This window comes from Lethenteron reissneri, chromosome 37 (genome assembly GCF_015708825.2).
Source record: "Lethenteron reissneri isolate LAM-NWPU_2019-01 chromosome 37, ASM1570882v1, whole genome shotgun sequence".
Classification (NCBI taxonomy): Eukaryota; Metazoa; Chordata; class Hyperoartia; order Petromyzontiformes; family Petromyzontidae; genus Lethenteron; species Lethenteron reissneri.
Window position 1 is genome coordinate 9,964,834 of NC_083815.1, and position 27,652 is coordinate 9,992,485.

Consider the following 27,652-nt stretch of genomic DNA (forward strand, 5'->3'; position numbering starts at 1 on the left):
CTAAATGCATTGGAATAGACAGGGTTGATGGATCACACGAAGATCACGTGCATCAGAAATTCCACTTGTGGGGCAATGAGGTGCCTTTCTTGATGACCAAGTGCCTTTCTTTGGAACTGCTTTTTTGCTTGAGTTCGTTGTCCTTAACCCGCACTTCCTTTTTCATCACGGTTTGCTATGTACGGCGCGAGAGAAGTTCAACGTATGTACATGTGTGTGACATACGGAGTGGAATTTCAGTAGTCTCCCGTCATGTGCTCGGTCTTCTTCCAGGTATCTCTGGTTCCTAATCTTTAAGTCCACTTCCCAGTGACAGTATCCTTGGCTCAAACTCTCTCCATCCTATCCAATCTTGACCTTTATTCTTATTCACTCCCCTCACCCCTCCTTCTCTTCCTGGCGGGTCATTTAAGTAGAATTAGATTTTTTTTACCTCCTGGCCTCTTTCCTGACATCCTAATAGAAGTTCCTTTATCATGCCTAATCCACAAGGTTTGCGTTTTCTGGATTGTTCTGTGCTAGCCCCCCTGCCCCATGAGACCAATTTTAATGCTCATAATGGTATTAGGCAAATATTGCACGCAAGACCCTCTTGAAAGATAGCCTCGGAATTCGGTTACACGTTTCTGGAAATACTAATCCACATGTAGAAAGATGATATGAGTTGTATGTATGCATTGCGTGTGTGCATGTGGCACGTGCATTCGTGGGTATGTGCGTTTTTGAATTTGTAATATCTCAGACTTCCAACTTTTAGGCGAAAACATAACCCCTGTAGCGCTTTTTACATATTACCTGCGGATGAAACACTGAGCAGTTCTGCATGGAAATTGAAAAATGTATAAATATCATCTCTGTCTGAATGGTGTCAAGCCCTACCGCACGACATAATTAAATATAACAAAGCACGGATTCTCTGATTGGGGCACGTATATATGCTGAGAGCCGCAATGAGAGAGACGCCAACAAAAGATGAGTTGACATTTTTGTTGTTGGGTATTTACGTCAGAAATTTATTTATTTAATACATGCTAACCCCTCAATGTATATTGATGCACTTCTACAACACACTTATTAGGGGTGGAATGCCGGACAAGGTTGTTAGCCCACCTGTGCTACCGTACTGATGATCTGCGTTCAATACCCACACATGGCGGACATCAGCGGTGAGTGATCCGCTCTTAGCCCCCAACACTTCACCAATCCACACGCTGACCAGCGTGGTGAAGTAGAGTTAAACAACCCTCCAGCACCAACATGATGTTGGAGAGGCCTTTATCTGGCAGTGGATTAACAAAGAGCTGTACATTATTGTTGTTTTTTTAGACTTATATTGTATAAACTCTTTGGTTCTTTCGGTAAAATCATGTAGGTATAAAATAAAACACGTTTCTTCGGAGTGGGCAGGTAGGAACTTGGTTGGACAGGGCATTCGTGCACGACAGACACATATGCACGACAGACAGACAAATAATCCCTGGTGGGCAGTGTGGAACCTGTTGTTCCTACCTGTAAATAAGTATAACCAGTAAAAACAAAGTTTTTCACTATAATCCTTTATATGCGTGGCGGCTAGAGTCCTTTCGTCCTCTGGCTTGAGATGGCTGCCACCTATGGGTCAGATGATTGCATCGCAGCATTAAGAAATTGGTAATTAAATATAATATTTTTGTCTTAAAAAGTGTAAAATTTAGGATTTTTTTTCACGAATATTAATTGTCACGCACAACGAGTCTGTGTGGAAAATGTCAACTCGATTGGATCACGGGAAGTGGGTTAAAAAACGACCGAAAGATTTACACGGTCGTAAGCAAGCAAGCAAGCACGCAAGCACGCAAGCACGCAAGCAAGCAAGCAAGCGAACTTAATATAAAGGATTTTAAAAAATGTATACCTACGTGACGTTACCGAAAGAACCAAAGAGTAATTACTTTATAGTTATGCAAGGTTAAAGTGTTGAAAACATTAATGATTCAAACTTATAGTTTTGTTTTTCAATATCCATCCCTCTAACATCAGTATGTTTGTCATTATTAAACAGATGTATACATTTCGTCATACTGTACAGCAAATCCTCTCATCCAAGTGCCAAAGTTTATTCGTGGAAATAATAAAATTGATTGTGGCTATCCACTCGCATATATTCATAAGTAGCATGGTCCGTTGAGATGCAGCATCTATAAAAGTTCTTCAAGGGAGTTTATTCAGTCTCCTGTCGATGTAATTAATTCACTTTTTGAAATTTGATTCATTATAATTGCACACTTAAACGATTCATAATTGACGTTTGGGTCAGATCGCGTGGGTATAAATGGGCACATTTATTCACGTGGCAACTTTTTTAATCGTTGGATGGAAGGGGGTTTACGACACATTTTATTTACAATATCTGGCTCAAAAATCAACTGTGAATCATATTATCGGTGACAAAAGCCTGCTGCGTGTTAAATTTGCACAATTAGAGTAAATAAATTCCCAATAATTAAAAAAACAGTCTCTCCTTCTGCGTCAACTAAAGAAATCCATGTGTGTGGAAAGTGAACAGCGGTGACTTTATTGGGAGACCAGCCCCGGCCATACGAGTGTGGAATTTCCATCATTGGGCTCATGGAGACCATTGTAGATAAGCATTACTCCTTTGCTCACTGAAGCAAGGAGATCATTATCACCAGCCAGAATCGATCCACTGCTGTATGATCGCCTCCCCACCATCTCTCACATTCCTACGAAGCAACAACCCTCCCGGCGCCTGCATACATGCCAATTTCATCACTCCATCTCCTTGGGGGATGACACTCTGGAGGACTCATTCAATTTGTGTTTGCTGCTACTGTTACTCTTCCATATTTGCTTTCGGCAAAGTGTACTGTCCGAGGCCACTTGCTCGCCACGGTGGCGAGATGTTATCTATCTCGCCTGGTATGCAGGAGGCCGTGGGTTTGATCCTGACCCTGACTGTATATTTAGAATTTGCATGTTCTCACCATGGTTGGGTGGATTTTGCTCTGGGTCCTCCGGTTTTCCCTCCACATTTAGAAACGTGCTCTTAGAGTATTTGGCTGCTTTTAATTTCCACATGATAAGCCACTACTTTGAGCTATCATTTGTGGCCAGGTCGCTTTTGAAAAAGAGCTATAAAGCTCAGTGGGCCATACCTGGTAAAAAAAACAGTTAGGAATTACGCCCTTAACCTGCGCTCTCTGATCCACGCGTTTCTTTTTCTGTCTCTTAGGTATGACTTATAATACGTTAATACCTCAGTAAGATTTGCGAGGTAGGATTGGGGATGGTATAGCTTTTGTTTGTTTTTGGGTGATTGTTTTACCTCTCTTGTACTTTGCACTACTGTCGTGTTTTGTTTTAACAACGTTCTCGGATTCCTCCAGCATGAAAAAATATTTTGATTCTGATAATACGAAGCACACATCTCTCCATGCGTCTTTGGGCACTTTTCGACTTTTCTTTCATTTTATTTGTTATTGACATTTTTAAACCATATGTCAGAGCAAAGTAGTACGCACTCATTAAAAAAGTTGTTTCTGTAAAACGCATAGTGCCTTCCTGCTATGCAATATGCAGGAGATAATACGACTATTTATTTACAGCAACACTGGTTTCTCAAGTTATAAGCAATCTTTTGCACAACTTCCCGGATCTTGCCCTGAGGATGTTTGACTTAGTTTGAAATGCAACACCGTATCCAAGAGTTGAGGATGGGATGTGAGAGTTGTTCTTGAACTGGTGCATCCTTTAAACGCTTGTGCAGATAATTTGTTTGGCCGTGTCAGGAAGTGAAGGATTTTAACACAAATTTAGCCGGATCATTAGAGGGCCCGAGCCAAAATCAAGTGTGAATCATAATATAGGTTACCAGAAGCTGGGGGGGGGGGGGGGGGGTTAAGGCTAATCCTTTGTATAAGTCGATTTGTAACATCCAAGGACAGAGAACGTGTCCCTTCTATGCTGAGACAAATAAGTGCATCCCCCACACACGTCGGTGCCCTGGTTCGTAAAAAAAATAGGATTGGGGAAGAGTGAGGATGGGCTTAAGGGGAATGCCCGCTGAAATGAGGCAAGTTTGCTCGAACGTATTCTTTGGGTCTTTCGGTAAAGTCGCGTAGATAAGTTCAAAGAAAATAAAAAAAAAATAGAACACTTTCCGCGAATTAAAGAGGTTGCACGCTCGTAGAAAATCCATTGTTGCAATTAGACCGCGACTGCAGAGGAGGCCGGGGGTCCCTGATGTAACTGCGGATACACCTTGCTTAAAGGGGGGGAGGTGCTTTTGTTTCACGCTCGACGGACAGATGAATACTGCATGGGGTGTCCTAAAGCTGGTGGGTGGGAGGTGGGAGGAGGCGGAGGGGGGTTCTTTGTGTAGCCAGGTTCGGGCTGGCTCGAGACTCCCGTCAGGGTGTCTAATCATTGCGAGGCGGACCTTTGCTTTTCTCAACGATCCGCTGCGAGTGCGGGGAGAGCGAGGTAACGGCGTTGCTTCGCTCGGCCAGGGAAACCCCATCCAGACATCTCAATCCTCGTTTGAGGAACAGTCCTGCCATTCGGGAATGCTTGGGTATTTTCTTGAGGGAGTGCTTTGCATGTGGAAGGAAACTATTGGTGCTACAAATGAGACCCATGAATCGTTGACGTCGCCTGGCCACCTACAGCAGCCCAACAGGGTTGGGTTATCTGCTTCCTCCAGTCGATTATTCGTGAAAAGTTGGTTTACGCCAACCATGGATTGCCTACATAAATATTGTACTTTAAATCTATATCTCATATCTATTTTCAAAATGTTTTATCTGAATTGAAAACGCATTTTTTTTAGAACTGCGTTTTGTGTTTAGTTTGTTGTCCACCTCCGATTAGCACGGTTGGCTACGTGGGGTGCGAAAGAAGTTCAACATACATACATAAGCGCTATTTAAGCCAGATTTTGTCGAATTGTAAACCTTCTTAATTTCACGTTTCTTGTTATTTGAAAATGTTCCTATTTAGTTGAACGTTTGGAAAAAATGTTAACGTCACTACATTTTTTTTCCCTTTTACAATTATATTTTCTTTGTAACCCAGGCTAAGGTGGGATCACTAGCCACCGATCCCAGTCATGATCAGCGATCGAGTGCAGGCCGCCAGGATGATAGTGTGGTGTGCTAACCACTGCCGCCACCCAACCGCTCCGCTCCGACATGTGTCCTGTGTGAGCGTACCTAGTTATCTTAAACTTAACAATGACTTCACCTATTTGTCCCTGCATTAATAAAATAGAATCATTTTTTACGCAAATGCCCCACTGCCTTTTGGGAGTGCACATCGTCAGCAGCAATGGTCAATTGGCTTTATTTATTTTGTTATTGCCATTTCTCCACAGCATTGCTTCATGCTTATTTCGTGTTATCTCTCTCAAGGATTAGCATATTTACAAATACTTTACAAATGTTTCTTGTCACGACATGTTTCTTCGTCAATTTGCTTTGGATGCTAGGTCTCCATTTCAAAAGAAACACTCTGGGTCCAATTTTTTATTTAAAGCTTTCGTGACTGCAGGGATTCATTTTCTTGGTTCTTTCGGTAATGTCACGTAGAATGGAAATAATAAAATAATATAAATATAAAATGTATAAAAAATGTATTGTTTTATATTTATATTATTTTATTATTTCCCTTCTACGTGATTTTACTGAAAGAACCAAGAATATGAACTCCGGGTCCAATTCATATAAAATTGGGTTTAAAGTGTTTTTTTCCGGAGTTCTGCTGAAACATATACAATCCACAAAAGCGATTTCTCCAAATTCATGTGCAGGCCTCTGCCCAGTTTGCCAGGTGGAACGGGTGGGGCCCCAATTTACCGTGATTGCTGATGTATGAATGCTGAACTTCTTTCGCACCGTACGTAGCCAACCGCACTAATCGGAGGTGCCGGGGAAGGCCAAACAAACTAAACACAAAAAGCAGTTCTAAAGGACTGAGTTTTAAATCTCAATTTGAAAGTGCATATTTCCAATGGCTTCCTCATATCGGAAGTAAGAGCGTTTCAGATGGTCACAGAAGCGCATCTGCAAGCTCCCACCACCGGACGGAGCAAGCCAACCAATCAGGCTCCTTCCATCTCACACAGGCACGCTAATATGTGCAGTTATTGTTACACCCATTGCTGAGGTATCTAATGGTGTAATTATCCGAAGACGGCTAATTAATAATAATGATCATGATGATGATATAATAATGCAGATTATGATGATGATGGGCCATTGCACAATTGCATAATGTGTATCAAGACAATGCGGTGTTGCTGAATTTCTGCTTGATGAATTACAAATTACTCTTTGGTTCTTTCGGTAAAGTCACGTAGGTAGTGGAACTGCTGGATTATATATTTTTTTCAGCCTGAGGACGACCGCTTGTGTTGCGATCGAAACGTCGTGATTTATTTTATTTTATATCTAGTGATTTTACCGAAAGAACCAAAGAGTATGGATTCTTGCTGTCACGAAAGCTTCAAATCAAGATTGAATTACAAATTGCAGAATGTGGGCAATTTTTTTTTTTTTACAAAAAACGTCGCTCATTCTGCAAACAAGCGGTAGAATGACCGCAAAAATAAACTCTACATCATGGAGCCCTTAGTCTCAACCTTCGTCTCAATGGGCCCTCCCTCGGTTTTAAATAAAGTTGGTGAATGAACACACGATGGAATCTGTGATTCACACAGATGGACTTCTGGTATGTGTCACCACCCGCAGCTGAATTGAGCTAAAGGGATTTAGTATTTTTATTCCTATGCTTGTTTTGACCCAGGAAAGTCTCACCGAGTTTCGTGACTCTCCAGCAGGAGAGTTCTGGCAAGTGTTTCGTAGTAGGGGGATGATGATTGCTATGTATATTCTAATTTAGTCATTTGCAGTGTATTCTTTTCATTTGGACCGATACCCATTAATTTTAATGCAGAACTCACAGCCTGAAAATAAGGTCCGAGAACTCAGCGCCTTCATTGTGAAATAGTTGTGGTACCCCAACATCGGCCATCATTGACTGTGTGTTGAGCTTTAAAGTGGGCACAAAATAATATTTTGAGCACTTCACTCACAATCAGAAATATTCCGGTTCAACTCAGTCTATTGTCCATAATATAGGTTTCATGGGTTCGATCGCGTAAATATAAATGTGTCGTTAAACCTGCTACCTATAGACACAGCCAAATTGGCATGTTGTTTACATGGCAAACCTTATTAATTGGCTGTGTCGGGTGGTGGTGGGTTTAACGACACATTTATATTTACGCGATCTAACCCAAAAAGCCTATATTGTGAATGATATTGGTCACGAAAACCTACGTGTTAAACTCAGTCTATCGTACCTTCATAGTCATGAAAATGAGTGCAACTAAATGATACTCAAACAGTCATCTTTGCCAACAGAGATGGGCACTGCCCAACTGCTCAGTTGAGCAGCGAGACACTTTATTAAATGTGCACCACTTTTGGCTTCGCACGAAAATGTTAATTCATAACATCGCCATCTTCATGATAATCGCACCAACATTCCATCGGGTCTTTCTAAAGATCTGGTAAAAAAAAGCACATGTAACGGGTAGCCGCAGTGGAATTAGAGAGCTCGCGATCGCGCATGAAGCGTAGACCGGGTGGAGCCGAGACAGCCCAACTAGCTCAGCGATGAACCCTGCGATTCCAGTGATAAATTATCTCCTTGTGTCTTTTTAGGTCTCCCACAAATGTCACACCTGAGTTGAGCCCATGGCAAACGGGTGACATTGCCGATGGAAAATCCGTGGCATTCTCTCATTTCATGAGCTGTGCTTTATTTCACGGCAGTTGGATGAATGTCAGAATCAGAATATTTATACTGGAGGAATCCGATGAGCTATGAAGCTCTTTTTTACAGATGCCCAGCAATGTATGTATGTTGAACTTCTTTCACGCCATACGTAGACAATTGTGCTCATAGGAGGTGAGGGGGAAGGACAACAAACGAAACACAAAAAGCAGTTCTAAAGAAATTAGTTTTCAATCTTGATTTAAAAGTGCATAGCTCCAGTGGCTTCCTAATATCGGATGGAAGAGCATTCCAGACGGCCGCAGAAGTGCATCTGAAAGCACGCGATGCAGCTACTTCTATAGTAATTGTGTTCACCATTGAGTCAGTTTGCTTGGGGTTAAGATCCCATTTACATAAAAAAAAACTTACTTGACATGCAGGGCCCATGACACAGCTCGATGTCATGGTACACACATGTAATACAGTGCATTTGAAGTGTCACCCAGGATAGTGAGCGAGTCGATCTTAGATTTAAAGATCAGGAGTTCAACAAAACTGTAACACAACGTGGGATTTGTAGAGCATGTAGAGATGTCTTCCGAATGGAACACACCATAAACTGGCTCCTACCCAGGCACACTTAGTGCTCACACCATCTCAAGCACACGTGGTGCTTTCACTCGCCACTGCTAATTACACGGTTTTGGCTCTGGTCATGTAAGCCAGAATCTTCTCCCACTCGGTTGCACACAGCAACGTGTTTGCTCACTAGCTTGCACAGCTCTTCACAGAGCCACGTGGGTTTATTCTGCTCTCCCGGTGTCTTCTCGGCTTGTGTCACTCCCCACGAGTGTCCTCTACATACCCTTATATACTCTAGTGAGCTCTGTTGTTTACTGGAGCAAGCCTCTCCAGCCACAACTGTGCAGACTGGCCTCTCAACCAATGAGAGGCAAATTTTTACTTAAAACTTTAGTGACTTCAGGAATTCATATGCTTTGGTTCTTTCGGTAAAGTCACGTAGATGGAAAAATAATAATAATGAAGTGATTAAAAATATCACGACGTTTCGATCGCAACACAAGCGGTCGTCATCAGGGAAAGAATAATGAGAGGAATTTCCCATTTAAACACCGGTGCAAGATGCGGGTTTGCGCCCAATCAGAGCTGAGCAGCAGATTCGGCAAAAAGTTTGTTGGGATGATCTGATTGGTGGGCTCTATAGTGGGCCTTCACTCGGGTGCCACGGTGGCGAGATGTTAACTTACTCGCCTGCTATACGAGAGGTCGTGGGTTCAATCCTGACCCTGACACCTGTATATTTGGAGTTTGCATGTTCTCTCCCTGTGCTCACGTGGATTTTTCTCCGACTCCTCTGGTGTTTCCTTAGAAACAACATGCGTTTAGAGTATATGACTCCTATACATTTCCACATGATAAGCTACTTCATTGGGCTATCATTTGTGGCCAGGTTGTTTCTGAAAAAGAGTGTTGTAACTCAGTGGGGCTTACCTGGTAAAATAAAAAAAAATTTAATTTTAGTTTAGGATGTTGGCTGTCTCTGATCAGATTCTCGAATCCTGGAGAAAATTCCTCGGTGACCTGGCACCTAGTGGCTTATTCTCTACTGCCTCTACCAGCAGCCTGGCACTTACACATTGCGGCGCCCTAACATTAAGCGGGGTATTTCGATTTAAAGCTTTCGTGACTGCAGGGATTCATCTTCTTGGTTCTTTCGGTAAAGTCACGTAGAATGGAAATAATAAAATAATAAAAATAAATAAAATAAAAATAAAACATGACTTTAAACCCCCCGCCAAACCTCCTACGCATTTCACAAGTAGTACTAGTCGCATATCTGCATTTCCCATAAATATGCTAAAATTCCTCTTGATATGCAAATTCTTTTGTCAAGGCGCTCTTCCTCCTCCCTCCCAGCTTAAATAGACGCTCCAAGCCTAGGACGTGTCATTCAGACTCTGTCTTATCGACAGACCTGTTCTTCACCTGAGGATGGCTGCTTGCGTTGTGGCTGAAACGTCGTGAGAATTATTTTATTATGTTTTATGTTTATTATTTTATTATTTCCATTCTACGTGACTTTACCGAAAGAACCAAGAAGATTAAGCGCGGTATTACAGAAGCAGCATCGATGATGGGTCATGCAGCTTTTATCATGTGTTCTGGCAGGTTGGCCATGGGAGGTCAGTAGAGCAAATGGGTTCGTAAACTCACTTGTGTGTTAACTGTTGAGCATTGTTCCCACACATGCAATGGTGGTGGGGCTTTTTAAGGCACTAATATTTTTCATCCCACGTATCATGGAAATGTTAAAAGAGGAAATTGTCAAATATCCCAATGGCAGATGATCCCGTGAACGAGCCTGGAGACTTGGTGAAGACGAGACTGAGACTCTGTTCGAGTTTCCTTAAGAAATACAATTGCTTTCATTTTTTGTGCATTTTCTTTATAGGCGCGTGTTAGACATGAAAGACACGTTATAAAATGTAACGTTGGAATAAATTATAACATTTTATATATAAACTAGAAATGCAATTACTGTCACTTTGGTTTCCTTTGTGAAAGAGAAATGTGTCTCCATGGGTTCTCCCATGATAAACTAAAGGGCATATAATGGATCAAGCCCTTGTCTCATCCCCACAGTCAATGAAAGTTGAAAGAATGTCATCAGATTGGTCCTCCAGAGAAACCGTTTCACTCTCCTCATCACGCACAGTCCCATAACACAATTTACTAACAGTCCACTGCATGGCTGTGTCACGATTTAATTAATTCAAGTGTTTATTTTGTCATTTCTGTTTGCCAATTGCAATTGGATGGATGGGTCTCGTAAACAAGTAACGTGCCATTTAGTTATATAATCATGCCTAAAGACATGAAAATACAGATTTTTAAGCTTGTAATTAAATAGACTTCTGTAAAATACACAAGTGCACATGGATGGAATTAAAGTGAATGCATTTTTTGGGATAATTATTTAATTGAAGACGACACTTTACTGGTCAGAAATAAAAACAGCGGCAACCGATGTCATGAAAGCAATATGTAATTCGGTGTGTTTAATCATCTCAAGTCGGACAACCCCACGTGACATTAGGCAGAGCCAACCTCTGACGTGGTTCTAGATTTCCTGTGGCCATCAAAGGCAAACCAACATTGCCCGCGTGCGTGTGCACCACGCGCAGGCAGTTAACTAATGTTGGCGAGGCAACTGGTAAGATGATTCACATGGTAAACTCATTGATTGTGAGTGGGGAGCCTGAACATAAAAAGTAGGCGGTTTAACACGTCGGCTTTCGTGACAAATATCCATAATAGAGAGTTTTTTGGGGGGTTATATCACGTAAATATAAATGTGTCGTTAAACCTGCCACCACACGACACAGCCATTTACAATTGTGCATGGTGTGCGTATGGAGAGTAAATCCACGAGTTGGCACGTTTTATTTACGTCACAAACCTCACTAATTGGCTGTGTCGGGTGGTGGCGGTGGGTTTAATGATACATTTATATTTATGCGATCTAACCCAAAAAAAACTTTTATGGAAAAAAGTAGGCGATGGGAGTGCATTCTTGCAGGGCTCCCTGTGCAGTGCTTGCACGAGATTGCATTGCTCAGGGGGCACAGATTAAGTATGCATGCGTCTGCGTGGGATTGCGAGATCCCTGTCAACCCCAGCCCTGAGCTGGTTCTTCTATTTTTTTCATTTTACCAGCTAAGGCCCACTGAGCTTTATACTCTAGCTCTTTTTTCAGAAGCGACCTGGCCACAATTGATAGCTCAACGAAGTGGCTCATCACGTGTACATGTGTGGCAGACAAATATTCCAAACGCACGTTTCTAAATGTGGATTGGAAAACCAGAGGACTCGGAGAAAAATCCACGCGGCCACGGGGAGAAAATGCAAGCTCCCAATGTACAGCAGGCGTCAGGGTGGGGATCGGCCCCACGACCTCCTGCATACCAGGCGAGGTAGTTAACATCTCGCCACCGTGACGCCCTACAGAGGGGTGTTCAGTGCTTTCAGGGGGTGATTGAGATATGGGAGGGAGGAAGGGGGGTGGAGGTGGTGGGGGTGGCGGGGGAGGGATGTGCCACCAAGGATGCTAACGAGCCGGGACGCAGCAATTTACGACTATAATGAGCCAAGAATGTCAGTGTGTCCCGCACGTGACGTCACTCCACGTCGGCCAGCCCCCCTCATTAATAATCATGAACAGGTGACGTCCTCCACACGGACCCCCCCTCATTAATAATCATGAGCGGGTGACATCACTCCACATGGAGCACCCCCCCCCCCCCCTCATTAATAATCATGAACAGGTGACTTCCTCCAAATGGACACCCCGTTAATAATAATTAACGGCTGACGTCACTCCACATGGGGTGGCAAGGCGCCTCCTCCCCCCTCCTCGGCGTCAACTTACAACCCTCACTACAAAGGCAGAACTCTCACGTCACGCGAACGTAACGCTGTTGAGACATCAAAGTAATAAGGACGTCGTGATGAACAAGGGATTATAACCTTTACATGAAATAGGTCTGTGTCACCGCGCCCTTACAAAGTGCACACTGCATTAATGCAATGAACATCACGTCGCGGTCTGCTTTTCAGTTGCAAGTTTCAGATTCACTGAAATACACCCGTCCTTGGACGGACGAAAGGCTCAAATACAAGCAGAATTAGCCACGACGACGGGGCATAGCCACGTTCCGATTGCGTTGCCTCTCGCGTGGTGGCATGAGCCTTGTCATTGCGAATGTTGCGTGTGCGGGGATGGGAGAGTGTAAATAGATAATCTCTGTCGGGTTTGACTTTTTTTATCTCGGGGGGGGGGGGGGGCTCAATAAGGGCGTCAAGCATGCCATGCCGATCGGCGTTGCGTGAATGATCAAACGAGCTCGGATAAGAGTTAGAAAATAGTGTGCAGTGGAGACAGAGATTTGGCAAGGCGGACATAGATTTCGTGTATTTATTAACAGGTGTGGGCCCATTGAAACGACAAGGGACTCAATCATGTCTTGACAGAAGCTATTTCCCCAGCAATTATTGCTGGACGAGTTGTCAAACCAGCGGAGTGTGGTAGTGATTTGACCTTGGTTATGTTTTTTTAATATACTAAATAACAGGTAAAAATAAGTAAGAAGCTGCATTATTTTTTTTCCTAAATTGGGTAAGGGCTGACAGGGGGGCAGAATTAATTGGAGTAAATACTGTGCAGTGGAAAAGAGCACGCTAAATAATACAAGTGAAATAATGTAACGCGCTGATGTACTCCACCGCAGCATGCGAGAAGCGGAGTGCAGGGGTGATCCCTCGCAAAAGAATGCAGCATTAATTTCGCCTACCTGGGAGTTCACCATTTAGCCGGGTGCTGGTGGCCATGCACGTGGCCTGCAATCCAGCACTGTGGAGGCTATGGTTGGTGGATCGTGCAAATGTTTGTGACACTCCCTTCCCGCGAGCGTCGAGGAGGATCCACCATAACCCTCGCTCGCCAGGAGAAGGCAGGCGGTACAGCAAGTGCACCAATCGTCATCCGTTTCCATCTGTACGGGAATAGGGTGTTGCCTCCTCATGCGCGTGGTTTTTCTGCCGGTGCTCACGTTTCCTCCCACACGTATGATCAACACAACTCATCATTAATTGTCTGAACACATCTTAGAATACAAAGCCAGATGCAGGACTCTTCTGAAAAAGAGTCCTATGACTCCTATCCTGTATAAGTAACTAAATTATTATATTACGGTTATGTATTATTATTTGGCTTACCCATTGCATTGTCAAGGTGTCCACGGCTAGGCTGCACTATTTACACAATGCCGTCAAGGCTGTTTCATTGCTATTGGTCTGGTGTCTCCGCCGACATTTCAAGCGTTTTGCCCTTAACGCATATTCCGCATGCGAGGAGCAGTGCAAATCTCTGGACCTTTTGCTTGTGCTGCACTGGTGATTCTTAGCCTCTTTCATTTCTTGGCACACGCTTTCGAACTTGCTCGATCTTCACGGGACACCGGATAAAAAATTCACGGTGTGCCTGGGTGGGTGTCAGGGAAGGTTTTGTAGTTGCCAAAGAATTTGCCTTCCTGCGTGAGCGTATTTGTGTCTCTCTCCGTGTCTGCGTCTCTCCGTGTCTGTGTCTCCGCGTGTGTGTGTGTGCGCTAGGAACCTGGCGATCCGAGTTTAATTCCTACTCACGATCAATTAGAGTGGCGGGTATTTGAACCACTTGTGCACCTCTCCTACATCGACTTAGACTCCAATGAGTACCTGGTGCGGTGTATAAACATCAGCACTAGGGAGACAAAGGTGGCTGGGCGTGGTCCTGGCCACCCTTCCCTTCGTGTTTCGTGCCGGCCTTCATAGGTGCTCGCACACAGCAAAATGGGGAGATATTTTGTCGTTTGTCTCCGTGTCCGCGTGCGTCTGCGTGTCTCCGCGTCTGTTGTTACCAATTGCGCATGGGTGATCGGGGGGAGTTGAGAGGGGGTGGGGGGTGGAGGCTGACGGCTTGCCTGCTGCCGCACTCTACATGCGCGACCAGCGGGCAGTGGGAGGTGGCGCGGACTTTCCTCTCCTGCAATTCCGAAAATACTGCGACACACCTGGGGGACTTTGGGTGCGGCGCACCGGTTGCGATATCATGCTCTAAGCCACCGGTGGCGCTTTAGGGTCTTAGGCTTTTGTTTCCTGGGGGTGGCAGGATTTTGGTGGGATGGTGGGATGGTGGGGAGGGGGGATTCCTGTAGGAGGGTGGGGCGTGATGTGTTTGTAATGACAGCCGACTCTACATGCTGTGTGAGTGGACTAACGGCCACGGAAGGTAATGACAGGGGTGTCAGCTGTGAGTGGGAAGGGACTGGTGGCTAGGTGACGGAAGAGAACGGTAGATTCTGCTGGTGGAGCGAGCGTCCAGTGTCAGCGAGAAGGTTCGGGAAGGGGGGCGTGGCCTCGTGTCGGTATATAAGGAGGATATGCGTGGGAGACTCGGGGCTTTTGCAGTGGGGGTCTCCGCCTGTGTCAAGTGAACGTGTCCTCAGTAAAGTGCCATCTCAAGTGAAGTGTGTCATGTCGTCATTACATGTGCATGCAGGCTGCCTTTTAAATAACTCGGTCCAACGGTGGTAAAGATACAGCCCTGCAATTTTTTGCAAACGCCACTATTGAGTGAAAGGCCTCCACTACAGGGGGCTCTAGAGGGTATTTGGCCTACTCTTCCACGATAGTAAGACACCTTGGAGGAGGGGACGAGTGCCCACACTTAATCCCATCGATTTTTATTTATTCACGGTTACATCTGCTACTTTCCTACTCACGTGGGCTGAAGGAGAGTAGGTATGTGTGTGTTCCCACATGTCTTTTACAAACTTGTAGTGCAAGACTCACACCGCCTCACCTTCACGCCAACCGTGCACATTGGAGGTGCGTGGGAAGGACAACAAATATAACACAAAAAGCATTTCTAAAGAAATTCGCTTTGAATCTGCTACTCGCTTTTCAGTACCGGTACTCAAAAATGTTTTTTTCCCCGCCTCTTTAATAGCCTCCGTGAAAATGTCAAAGAAAGCTATTGTAAACTTTTCTCACTTAAGTTCAGCGAAGCTAAATAAATCAGAAACCTTGTGAGAATGAACAAATTGTAGGAAATTGCCACTGAGTTGTGGCTCAATGCATGTTACAATGTGGGCCACAGGTGCCTAATGCAGACACCACTTCGTTTCACACTTCTGTGTCGTTGCATATGTTATTCGTTCCATAAAAAAAGACATTTCAGAATACAGGAAAAGATTGGATTGCGAGTAACTTGGTCTGTGAGTGTTTTGCAAGACGAGCAATTTTTTAAAATAAATATTAATTTGATAAACGAGCGAGGTCTTGCAATACGAGTAGTACGTGTATACGCTTTGTCTGCCGAGCGTCACGTGATCACAACTGATATACGAGTGCTTTGATATATGAGTGCTTTGGATTACAAATACGTTTCCGGAACGAATTATGCTCGCAATCCAAGGTTTTACTGTACTAGTTTTGTTGACTACTGTATATGTTCGTCATAAAATGAAAGTACAAATGGTTTTATTTAAATGTCTTTGTCATGTAAGAGAGAGTTTTAACGTGGAGGTTTTCGCGACCAATATTAAGAATCGTAAATTGACTTTAGATCATTGATTCTACTCGCGCGAGTAGAATCAATGATGTATCATGAGAACTGTTTGCAATTGTCCTTGCAATGACAAAAAATAAATTCACATGCAGGCATGTGTTACCATATTGAACTCACAAAGCAGGGATTTTACAGTCTGTTCCCTATCTTCACAATTTCCAATGTTCTCCATCAACGTGTTTTAGATCCAAAAATAACAGGGCAACCACGGTGATGAGATGTTATCTCCTTCGCCTGGTATGCAGGAGTTCGTGGATTCGATCCCGACCCTGACAATGCCTGTATATTTCGAGTTTGCGTGTCTCTATCTCCGTGGCAGCGTGGATTTTTCTCCGCATCCTGCAGTTTTTCCCTCCACGTTTAGAATGAAAATGCGTTTCGAGCTTTTGGCTACTATACATTTGCACTTGTTGAGGTATCATTTGTGGCCAAGCCGCTTCCGAAAAAGGGCTATATAGGTCAGCAGGACTTAAAATAAAAATAGTTTATCTGAGTTGAACAGTGATGCAACGTGAAGCAGAGTAAACTTGGGGGGGGGGGGGTTGTGTGGGAGCTAAGGGGGCATTTGGGGATTCTGGGCTCATCCCAGCATCACTGATCCTGCTTTCAGACCTTCCTGTTCTCCTCCGCCATTCACTTGTATGTATGTTGAACTGTTTTCGCACCGTATGTAGCCAACCTTGCTAATCAGAGGTGCTAATCGACTTGATACTTGTTAATGACACTTTCACAAATGTTGCCATCTTCATCCTAAATAGTCATCATCCCAATCTTCCGAGCTCGCATTAAATGGTAGACGTTGTTGTCTCAAACGTTGTGCTTCACGGTTTAATTCGCCATCTGTGTTTGTTTTAGCGAGGTTTGAGTCGCCTGTTTGGGGTGTCACAGCCCCTGCTCAATCCACCCAATGCATATTTGAGTTATTTTTGGGTCCTACGTATTCAGCATTGATTTTGTCCGAATGTGCCGTTTATATTTAGAAGCTTGTCTTTTGCAGCACCTTGAGATGATTAGTGTACTTCATCATCATCGCCGTCGTCATCATCAGCGGCCAAGATCGATTCACTTTGGGGATGAATGCCTCCCCAAGTCATTCTATGTATGTATGTCGAACTTTTTTTGCAGTGTACGTAGTCAACCGTGTTAATCGGAGGTGTGGAGACGATTGGAGATCTCATGATCCTGTGATGTAACAATCCACATAGCGTCTCGACACGAGCGGATTTCATCGCTTCATCTCCTAGGTTGGACATTCTGTCGGACCCGTTCTGTTCATTGCCTTGAACCATCAGCCATCAAGCCGTCTAGCAACGTGTCTTGCTCAAGGCAGCTTAGCTTTCTAAGTTGTTTAAACGGTGCATTGTGCTTAGACAAATGCATCGTTATTATTATATTGATTGGTAAACATGGAAGGATGACAACTGCCAATAGGGGGCAAAGACATGGTTACTGCTGAAGACCAAATAAATCTTGAATTATTTCTCAATGCTAAGTTTTTCACCAGGTAACTCTACCTGGTTGAGAAAGAATCTCACATTGTGTATTGACCGATTTAGCACTTTAAATACAGTCTGTTCCTTGTGCTTCAACATCACGGGATTGTTGGAGTGGATGAGTGATGCATTTTCATTGCAAAAAAGTTCAACATTCATATATTCAATATTTTCTGACTGCAAGAGAACATCTTTCCATAATTTAAGTCTTTATTGTGGAATTCATTTCAAACCATAAAATCTCCACAAATGGGGTGGTGACTTGGCCCAGCCGTAGCGCGTTCGCCACTTTTGCAGAGGTTTGCGGTTCAGTCTTGGTGGCCACCCTGGTTAATAGTGCTGTGTGCATATCAACCGTATAATACATGCCATCTGCTTCACAGTGAACGTTAAAGTTACCCTGATGTCATTCAACACGAGTGGGCAATTGTGTGCGGTGGCATCCGGTTCCATATTTTCCAAATCTGAAATATTATCCGCAACATTACACAGACAAGAAATCATCGCCCCCAACTGGCAGAATAATGCCTGCTTGCAGGACAGGTACCAAGCCACCTTGTGCTGCTGCTTAGGGTCAGCTGCCACTAGGGGTGCCCTTTCGTGATGTGGTGAGATGAGCTGTGATGTAAGTCACTTATGCATGCACAGTGCTCTGCCGCTGGCGTAAGAGGAGGGCTTCATCAAACTCAAATCATCATCATCATAAATTTAAGATTCTTAATTACTTTTCTTTAAATTATTATTTGAGAATTTATATATTTCTCATTGAACCAACGTGTACAAGTGATATTAGGAGAGCTTCATTATGAAAAAAAATGGGACACTTAGCTTTGAGCTGAACATTGAATCTTGGCGTACACACTGTAACTGCAAATGGCTGGAAACAATAGAGCGCAGTTAATAATTTACATAACTTGAAAGTGTGTTTGTGAAAAAGGTTGTTAGGAGTGTGCCTGGATCATCTCAGTCAGCCAACCCATGGCACCTGGGTCTGACCCGAGACCTATCAGCGAGCCTTCGACACTTCACGTGGCCTAAAATTGCACCTGGCCTGGTACAGGCGCCGTGGTGACGTCACCGTTACTTACTGGTGAATGGCGGATATTGGTATTGGTAGGAGTCTGTGCTGCAGCGTTTTAACGAGTGAGGTTTGGAAAGGCACCAGCAATAGGAGTCAGTTAGACTGTGGCAGTGGTGAGGTTCTACAACACCGCTAAACTGAGGGTGCATACAAATGTAACCCCAACGCGTGTTTAATATGAACCATGTGAAAGCTGTCGTGCAATTGTTTCGTTTTGAATCAGAGCATTGAATTCCATTCAGTTGGCGTTTCAGTCTCATCGTGAAATGTTTGCAACTTGCTTCCTGCCATTTACTGAACGTCCACCTTTGAAAACCAAGCACCGCTGTGCAACTTCGCTGCTGATCCCTCTAGCATTGGCGAGGTTAACAATCGTGGCTGCAACACTTTCTCGCAGTGTGCGTGGCAGCACGGGAAAAAACGTGGAACTCGCGAGCAAAAATGTGCCTCTGTAAATTAATACATTTCACTGCTTTTGATGAGCAAGATGTCTGTGTTGAAAGCCATAATTTAGTGGCATTGTGCGTGTGGGTGCTCTCTTTTTTGTTGCAGGGAAAATCCGAGAGATTTTAATGCATTCTGATAAAGGACGATGGCTTTAGAATGCAACAAAGGCAAAATATAAAGTGCAAAAAGAAATACAAATGCAAAGAGACCACCAAGCTCCTTTGAAGATATGACCACCTGAACACACGGGAGAACATTGGAAGAAGCGATGAATCTGCAATCATAAAAGAGAAAAGGAAAACCAAGATTGTTACGGTATTTAGCTGCAAGGGAGACGCCCCAAGGAAGAAGAAAAAGCGGCTAAAATAGCTCCAAAAAGAGTGTCCCCCGTTCTGCACAACAAATAGAAATAAACACTGACACGGATGCACGGCGGAGAAAATATCAGCTAGCGTGTGCAACAGATACGCGGAAGAAGAGCGAGTGGTCGAGCGTGCGCATTAGCCATCCATCTAGCGAGCGAGCGACAAAGTGAGCGAGCGTAGAGAGAGAGAGAAGACAGTCGTCGTCAGCGGGAGGCCTCTGGCTGTCAGGACGCGTCATGGATCTCCAGCAGAATGCCGAGTCGGAATACAGCGAGGCGTCCGAGACGGACAGCTCGCGGGGCGAGGACCCAGAGGGCGGCTACGAAAGCGGGGCCAGCGCGCGGCCGGCCGGCAGACCCAGCGGCCACCTGGAGGACGTGCAGCAGAACACCATGGTGGTGCGCGTGGGCATCCCGGACCTGCAGCAGACGGTGAGCTCGCGTGTTTGATTTATACGAGAATTAAAGAGACTGTTGGGGCAAGTGCTGTTCGCGAGCACCTATGAAGGTTGGTTTGACACACGAAGGGGTGGGTGGGCCAGCACCATGCCCGGCCGCCTTTGTCTCTCTCGTGGTGATGTTTACACACCGCACCAGGTACTTATTTGAGGCTGAGTCGACCTAAGCGAGGCTCAGGACCGGTTCATATAACCGTCACTGGTGTTGGTCGTGAGCGGGAATCGAACTCGGGGTCGCCAGGTTCGGAGCGCAGCGCGCTAACCGCTACACTACCGCTCCCCATGCGCACACACAGACAGGCAGACATGCAAGCACGTAAACACATTCACAGACATACATGCGTGACTGCGGGCAGCAGATGGCAGTACGGTAAAATCTATTGTTGTGCTACATGTCTATGATCCCACACCAATTCTCCCACAGTGACCAGCACAGTGCACACGTGCACGTACATGGACGGTGCTTTGGTCAATCCACCACTGGATGAGGGCCTCCCCAGGTCACGCAGACCTTGGGGGTTTATTCGACCACACTTTTCCGTGGTGGGGTTAATGTGTCTTCTTGGTTCTTTCAGTAAAGTCACGTAGAATTGAAATAATAAAATAATAAAAATAAAACATAATAAAATAATTCTCACGACGTTTCGGCCACAATGCAAGTAGCCGTCCTCAGGTGGAGAACAGGTCTGTCGAGGAAACAGAGTCATTCAGACTCATTCAGACTCTGTCTCCTCGACAGACCTGTTCTCCACCTGAGGACTTGCGTTGTGGCCGAAACGTCGTGAGAATTATTTTATGATGTTTTATTATTATTTTATTATTTCAATTCTACGTGACTTTACCAAAAGAACCAAGAAGATGAATCCCTGCAGTTACGAAAGCTTTAAATCGGGGTTTATGTGGTTTGCGGAAGTGAAGGAAGCACAGAAGTCTGTTTGGTTGGCTTTATTTATATATTGGCGGGTGAGGGTACTGATGTTAGCACGCATGGCCCAGATTCCCCCGAGGCATTCAGCGACTTAATTGGCTACGGTATTTTTTTTTTCAGAATGATATTCCACCCATTGCACCTGTTGAGCAGGGCAATAAACTGTCACGTGCATTCGGTGCAATCGATGTTGTAGAATTTTCAGATAAATGCTGCAATCGTGACAACGTGTGAAACTAAATTCTACATGCAATGAGCAATTCTCTCTAAAGTCATCTGATGTGGGTTTAAATGCAATCAACTAACCGGCTGCATTCATGTTATGAGATTAACAAATCGGGTTAAGAGGTTTTTTTCCGGTAAAGGTCATCTCGGAATGAAGGGTTGGTTCAGAAGAGCGAGAGCGAGTAAAATTGGACGCATTAAAATGACTCGTGGCAAATTGGCAGGTGCACTGAACCTTCCACAAAGACAAAGGTCCCCTATAGCCTTAACAGACTGGCGGGGCAAGTGCTCTTAGCAAGCACCTATGAAGGCCGGAACAGCATATGAAGGGGTGGGGCAGCACCGGCTTAGGTAATCGTCACTGTTGGTGGCCGTTGAGCAGGAATCAAACTCGGGACACAGACTTCATAGCGCAGCGTGCTAACTGCCACACTACCGCTCCCCACTCTTGCACACAAAGACAAAGATCCTCCGTATAGCCTGAACAGACTGTTGGGGCAAGTGCTGTTAGAGAGCACCTACGAAGGCCGGCACGGCACACGAGGGGGTGGGTGGCCAGCACCACGCCCGGCCGCCTTTGTCTCCCTAGTGGCGATGTTTACACACCTCAGCAGATACTCATTTGAGGCTGAGTCGACCAATGGGAGGCCCAGGACCGGTTCAGATAATCGTCACTGGTGCTGGCCGTGAACGGGAATCGATTTCGGGTTGCCAGGTCCGTAGTGCAGCGCGCTAACCGCGACACTAGCGCTCCCCACTCTTGCACACGCACGCACGCGTTTCTCACACCACCAAATACAAATCACATTTGACATGCGGTGACGAGCGCTGGCGAGAGTAAACATCGAACAGAATGAGGTGGCCAGTTGGCTCAGCTCAGCTGACGCCTTTGTCGGGCGAGAGTGGCGTCAGTGCCGCTTCCAACGACGGCGATCTCGAGTCTGTGGTGGGTGAATCCTTTGACCACGCAGCGCGTTTGACGCCCGCCTGCAGGGCAAAATGACCAGAGAGCCAGAGTTACGTGCCCGCATCTTTAAGGTGCGGAACTTTGCTTCTGAAACAGCAGGACGATCACTTAGCTCAGCAGATCGAGATCTCCAGCGCAGGTGAGATATACTAATTTAATGTGACACTCGGACTCTATCAGTCTGGACCATTTCTTACATTGACTTGTTGTTGTTGTTTGTGTTGTTGATAGGGATTTCCAATAATCAATAAACCTTCACACTTTTACCAATGCCAGTAAGTCAGTAAATATTGAAAGCAACACTTAAAAAAGATTAATTAAGCAACAGACCAGGCCGACAGCACGGCGGCGAGGGCACTTGACTCTCATTTGTGCGGTCGGGAGCTTTAATCTTGATGCAAGTTCAGCTCAATAGAATGGGTTTTAAATTTGTTTATTATATTGCTACATTGAGATTGCACAAAGAAAATAACAACATACAAATCAATTGAGGAGTCTGGGTCATGAAGATTAACTCCTGCCAAGGCATTTCAGAGCAACATTCTGGAGATATTTCCCAAATATTTGATTGAGAAATAAAATGGATCAACACAAACGGAGTAAGAAGTAACCGCCTGCTGATGGAATAATGCGTGCAACAGCCAATGGAAATGAACTACAGGGGCACTGTTGAGAAAATAAATAACAGAGAAGGCCACATACTTGGGCTACACATAAATACAGGAACATAACCGAGGTCGCGTACAACAAATTCACTAAACAAAGTAACGTTTCGTGTTAGAGGGAGGCAACTAGAGTACATTGTACTTGGGGCAATTATGTGAGGTGGACCCGGAGTCTACGTTGTGACATAAAGTGCCGAGTGAGAGCAGGGCAGAGCAGAGTGCTTTTGGAAAACTGAACTTTACGACGAAAAGCAGCACACCAATGTGCCTAAAAGAGAAACGTTGTCTATCATTGTTTACTACCTGCTCGGCAGTGGAGTGCGGGTGGCCCAGCCCTTATAGAGCGAGTGGCTTGAAATCGGAGGGTTGTAAATGACATCCACATTTGATTCTCTATTCCTTCCTCTCCTCTCACCTCGCCTCATGCCGTGTTTGGTTTCCATCCAATCTTGGATGTCACGTCACTTTTATGTCCATCAACCCTTACAAAACCCACATCTTTCCCTGCCTCCCGTTCTCCTCATCCCTGTCCCACCATCAATTTCAATCCTTTTTCTCTTTCCCCCATTTCCTCAGCACGCAAGCTTGGTGTTCTTTTTGACTCTACCCTCTCCCTTCCCCATCAGATTTTGCGCCGCTAACCACGCTTGCCGGTTTCACTTGTTTAAAATTCGCAAAATTCCGACCGGTCGTTTCAACGTCTGCTGCAAAACTCCTCATCCATTTCCTTTAAACATACTTCTCTGGATTACTCTAACTCTCTTATTTACCATTTACTCCTTTGCCCCCTTTCAATAAAACCAAAACACCTCTGTACATACCCTTTGGTTTTTTTCGGTAAAGTCACGTAGGTAGAAAATAATAGATCACGACGTTTCGATCGCAACACAAGCGACCGTCATCCGATGAGACAATCACAGCAGGGAAACTGCTACCCATGTGACCTCTGGAAAGATTACAATCAACCTTCCCGACAATTCTCATCCCTCGACTCTCCTCGCCCAACTGCACTTGGCTCCCTGTGTACTCCCGTTGCCTGTTAAAATTCCTCACGCTGGTCTACAGATCTCTTCATGGTCTTGCCCCACCATATATTTCCACTCATGTATCCTTCCATGTCTCTTCCTGCCCTCTACGTTCTCAGTCTTTGTTGTCTCTGCTCTGTCACTCCTCCTCCTTGTGCTCAATCCACGCTGTCGCTCTTTCTCTCTTCTCGCCTCCCTTCACTGGAACAAACTTCCCCTCCACGTTAAGCAGTCACCTTCACTCACTCGTTTTCCGCTTCCTCCCCCAAATATAACTTTTTTCCATAGCTCACCTCACGACCCATTAATTTCCCTAATATAACCGCTACAGTGCCTGCAACTTCTTCGCAATCTCATTACATGGATACCACTCATTCCCCATCCATGCACTCCATTCATCATTATTTGCTTTCATGAAATTTGCTTTCACCTAATGCACGTATCACAGAGTCGCCCCCATTACTTCCTCTCATCTATTACATTCACCTCATTTCCGCTGTTACATTCACACACGCGCGTTGTACCGTTCCTACTTTTCTGTAAAGCGCCTTGGTCAAGGTGATATATCGATGACGTTAAAATAAGATGAGTTGAAATCCTGGTCGGGGGGCAGGGGGAGAATCAACCTTTCCATCTCCTCTGTGGCCAATACAACGAGCACCTTGTTGGGAAATCACCTGCGTATATGTAACCATCACAGCGAGTCGATCAGCTGTTTGTCGCGTAAGGTGAGGTAAAGTGTGGCTACTCCCACAACTTCCAAGACGTTCTGGCCCACGTGAAAAAGTTGGCAAAAATACCCTCGAAGGGGACTGTCCACAGCTGCTTCTAATTGAGGCCCATCTGGCAGCAGTGGCATGAGTAAATAATTGCAGGGCTGTAACCTTTACCTTACATATGTGTATTTGGTACACAAGCACAGATTTTAAAAACCTCAATGCATTTGTCAAAAACATGTCTTAAAGAAAAAGTGTATACAGTAGGTGCCATTTCAGGAAATGGCCCTTCCACAGCCATTGTGCGAAACGTAGCGAGGCCTCTCTATGAGCTGTGAGGAAGGGACATTGCCCGATACTTCGGCAATTATGTGCACTTTGAGGTCACGTGAAGTGTCGATGGCTCACTGGCAGGAGGTCACGGAACAGACCGAGGTGCCATGCGTTAACTGATTGAGATGACTGGCAGATGCAGGGAGCATGTTGGCACATGCGTGTGCGGGGAGCGGTGCGCTACGAACCCATTGCTGCTCACGGCCAACACCAGTGGTGATTATATGAACCGGCCCTATGCCTCCCGTAGGTCGACTCAGCCTCCAATGAGTACCTAGCGCGATGTGTAAACGTTGCCACTGGGAAGAAAAAAGTCGTTCCATCCACCCACCCCCTCGTGCTTCGTGCCCGCCTTCATAGTTGTTCGCTGACAGCACTTGCCCCAAAAGTCTGTTAAGGCTATACGGGGGATCTTTGCAATCGACTCTGCGCGTGAATGAATATACAGCAAGCAGAGCTGAGGTCAGTGGTAAAATATTATTCATCTTCCCACCTCTCAACGGGCACCAAGTATCAGCAGCCTCCAGGGTATAAGCGTCCAGTTTCTACCCCTTCATTAGGCTCAGCAGAACAGGCCCCGTGCTTTGGCCATTGCAGCCTCTGCAACCTGTGTTTGCACCGACTTACAATGAGCGCTCAGTTTTTTTTTATTGTCCTGTCAGCTTCTGCTTGAGCTATATCTATATATGGCCCAATTTTTATTTTTACTTGCACAAAGGTATTGTGCAGTAATGCTGGCCAGGGCTGTGCTGCTGTAACTAAATTATTCGGCATTGTGGATGGTGCATCTCTGCGATAAATACCACGTGTGGACGTTTATTCACGTTGTATTTAAGATAAACAAGCTGTTTAAAATTTAGCATGGTTAGGTGAGGCTACGTAGTCAGCTGGCGGTTGCTCTCCTCGCTTATTTCGACTCACGTCTACCTTGAAAAATGTATATTTTCAGTCTCAATTGTAACCAGTTATAATTGAAGGTATTATATGATGTATGGTTTAACAATATATATCATTAGTGAATTTGGTATGATAATTTATAATGTGCAAGGCTATAACGAAGGTGCAATATTTCACAGGCATAGCTTGCAGTCGTTTTCATTGTAGGATTTGACAATTGTTATGTGTATCCTGTAATTTGCAGGTAATTTTCTTTCAAAATTGGACCATGATGCCAGCACACATGGCCTGCTCTTTGATATCTGCTGTGAAGCAGTCGGAATGTATTTAATGATTAATAAACCCGCGGTATTTACCGGGGCTGCCGTGAGGTTCAAACCGCGAAATTTTGCAATAAGCAACAAATGTTCAACCCCTTGGCCAGTTTCCGTCCACACATACACCAGATGTATACTCAGAAAATATCAAGTGCCATGCATCTCGACCTGTGACTGCGATTCGGTATCAGCACACCACTAATTAGTCAGTCGGGACAAAAACACGGACTTTGCGAGTACAGTACGCAATACCCAGAAAATTACAAAATGGAACATTGTAATAAATAACTAAAATAATTTAAACTTGTAACGCATCGCTCCACAGTGTTCGCTCCTCGCTCTCAAAGAGAGAGAACGACGAGCGAGGAGGAATTACAGACGAGCGGGGAAGGCAGCAGCAGCCAGGCGGTGAGCCGGCACCAAGTTTCGCCCATGCTCTGTGGTCCTCTATATATGAAGGTGCTTTATCGGCCAATTGGCAAGTGTCACGTGTGGGGAGGAAACCGGAGCACCCAGAGAAAATCCACGTGTGCGAGGGGGGGAACACTATCCCATACAGATGGAAGCTAGCCGTGCCATCTTCTCTGGGCAAGCCAAGGTACGGCATCATGGAAACCACGGGTAAGGGAGTTTGACAATATTTGTGTGTTCCATCAACCTTTGCATCCACATTGCTGGATTACAGGCGCGCATAGCCACCACCGCCCGGAAAAAAACACGAAGGTGGCAGCAGCCAGCCCTTGCAATCTCTGTGGCGAGTGTGAAAACCACCTGGCCATAGATACGGCACCTGGTGCTTCTGTCTGCACAGTGTGCAGCAGAGTATGTGATCACCAACATAGGTTTGCAATTTACGTTATTTTACTGAGGGTAGTCTCCTTCAGTCCATTTCTAACAGGTCCTGCTTTGAATATCAGACCAATTCCTTTCAAGTATATACCATCGTGGGAGGGGACCCCATGTGCCCTGAGAAAACCCCCCGGGATGTGTAAAGAGTGAACATCCAAACTCCATACGTATGGCTTGTAGAAACAAACCTACTTGCTGTGCTTCCCCGTGCAAGTACCTCATTGCCGTGCAGGTGTATATAGAACATACACACATGTCATCATCATTATGGCTCTAGGTAAAACCCATGATCGAGAACTCAATCTCTGCGCGATCCACCAACCTGACCCCCGGGTCACTGTATTACCGGAAAGGCATTGCATCACCACCACAAACAAAAGCGTCAGCACAAGATCTGTGCATATTTCACAGCACGCATCCCTTGAATGCATGCAAGGGCTGCTCCGTGAGTTTGGCAGATACCCTCTGCCAGTGAAATTAAGACCAGTTCCATAGGCGAAGGATCAAAGAGCGCAGTGCTCGTTAGGTGTAGATTTCCAAGCAGGTATTCAATTATGCATTTAACTCCATTTAATTATGAATAAACAGGCTGGCTTGCTTTAACTTCTTGTGCACATTGAACTGCGATGTCTTGACACTAGGAACACGAACTCCAACCAATATTTTCAAACTATATGAGATAAACTTCTGATTTAATATACATATATTTTAAAATCTCAGCGTAAAAAGAGCTTTCATTTCTATTAACTTGTACGTAAATTTGCAAATTAAGGTACTTTAAACTACACCACTGTATGCAAAATATGCAATTTGTACGATGTGAATGGCCACAGGGGATATTGGTGTGAATTGGATGCATTACTCCAAGAGGAGATAATTTCAGTGTCAGGATGCTGAGTCATTGAGATGCTGTGGGAGGG

The 27,652-nt window shown here is 44.9% G+C and overlaps 1 protein-coding gene across 4 annotated transcripts in view; it reads left to right on the forward strand.

Annotated features, from left to right (window-relative positions):
- LOC133351440 (SH3 and multiple ankyrin repeat domains protein 3-like) overlaps window positions 1-27,652 on the forward strand; it is a 631,852-nt gene that overhangs the window by 112,286 nt on the left and 491,914 nt on the right. For all 4 annotated transcript variants that reach the window (XM_061566655.1, XM_061566657.1, XM_061566656.1 and 1 more), the window contains one exon: window positions 19,094-19,784. In XM_061566655.1, the coding sequence (XP_061422639.1) occupies window positions 19,590-19,784 (195 nt within the window). In that variant the 5' untranslated portion in view covers window positions 19,094-19,589. The remainder of the gene's footprint in view (window positions 1-19,093; window positions 19,785-27,652) is intronic.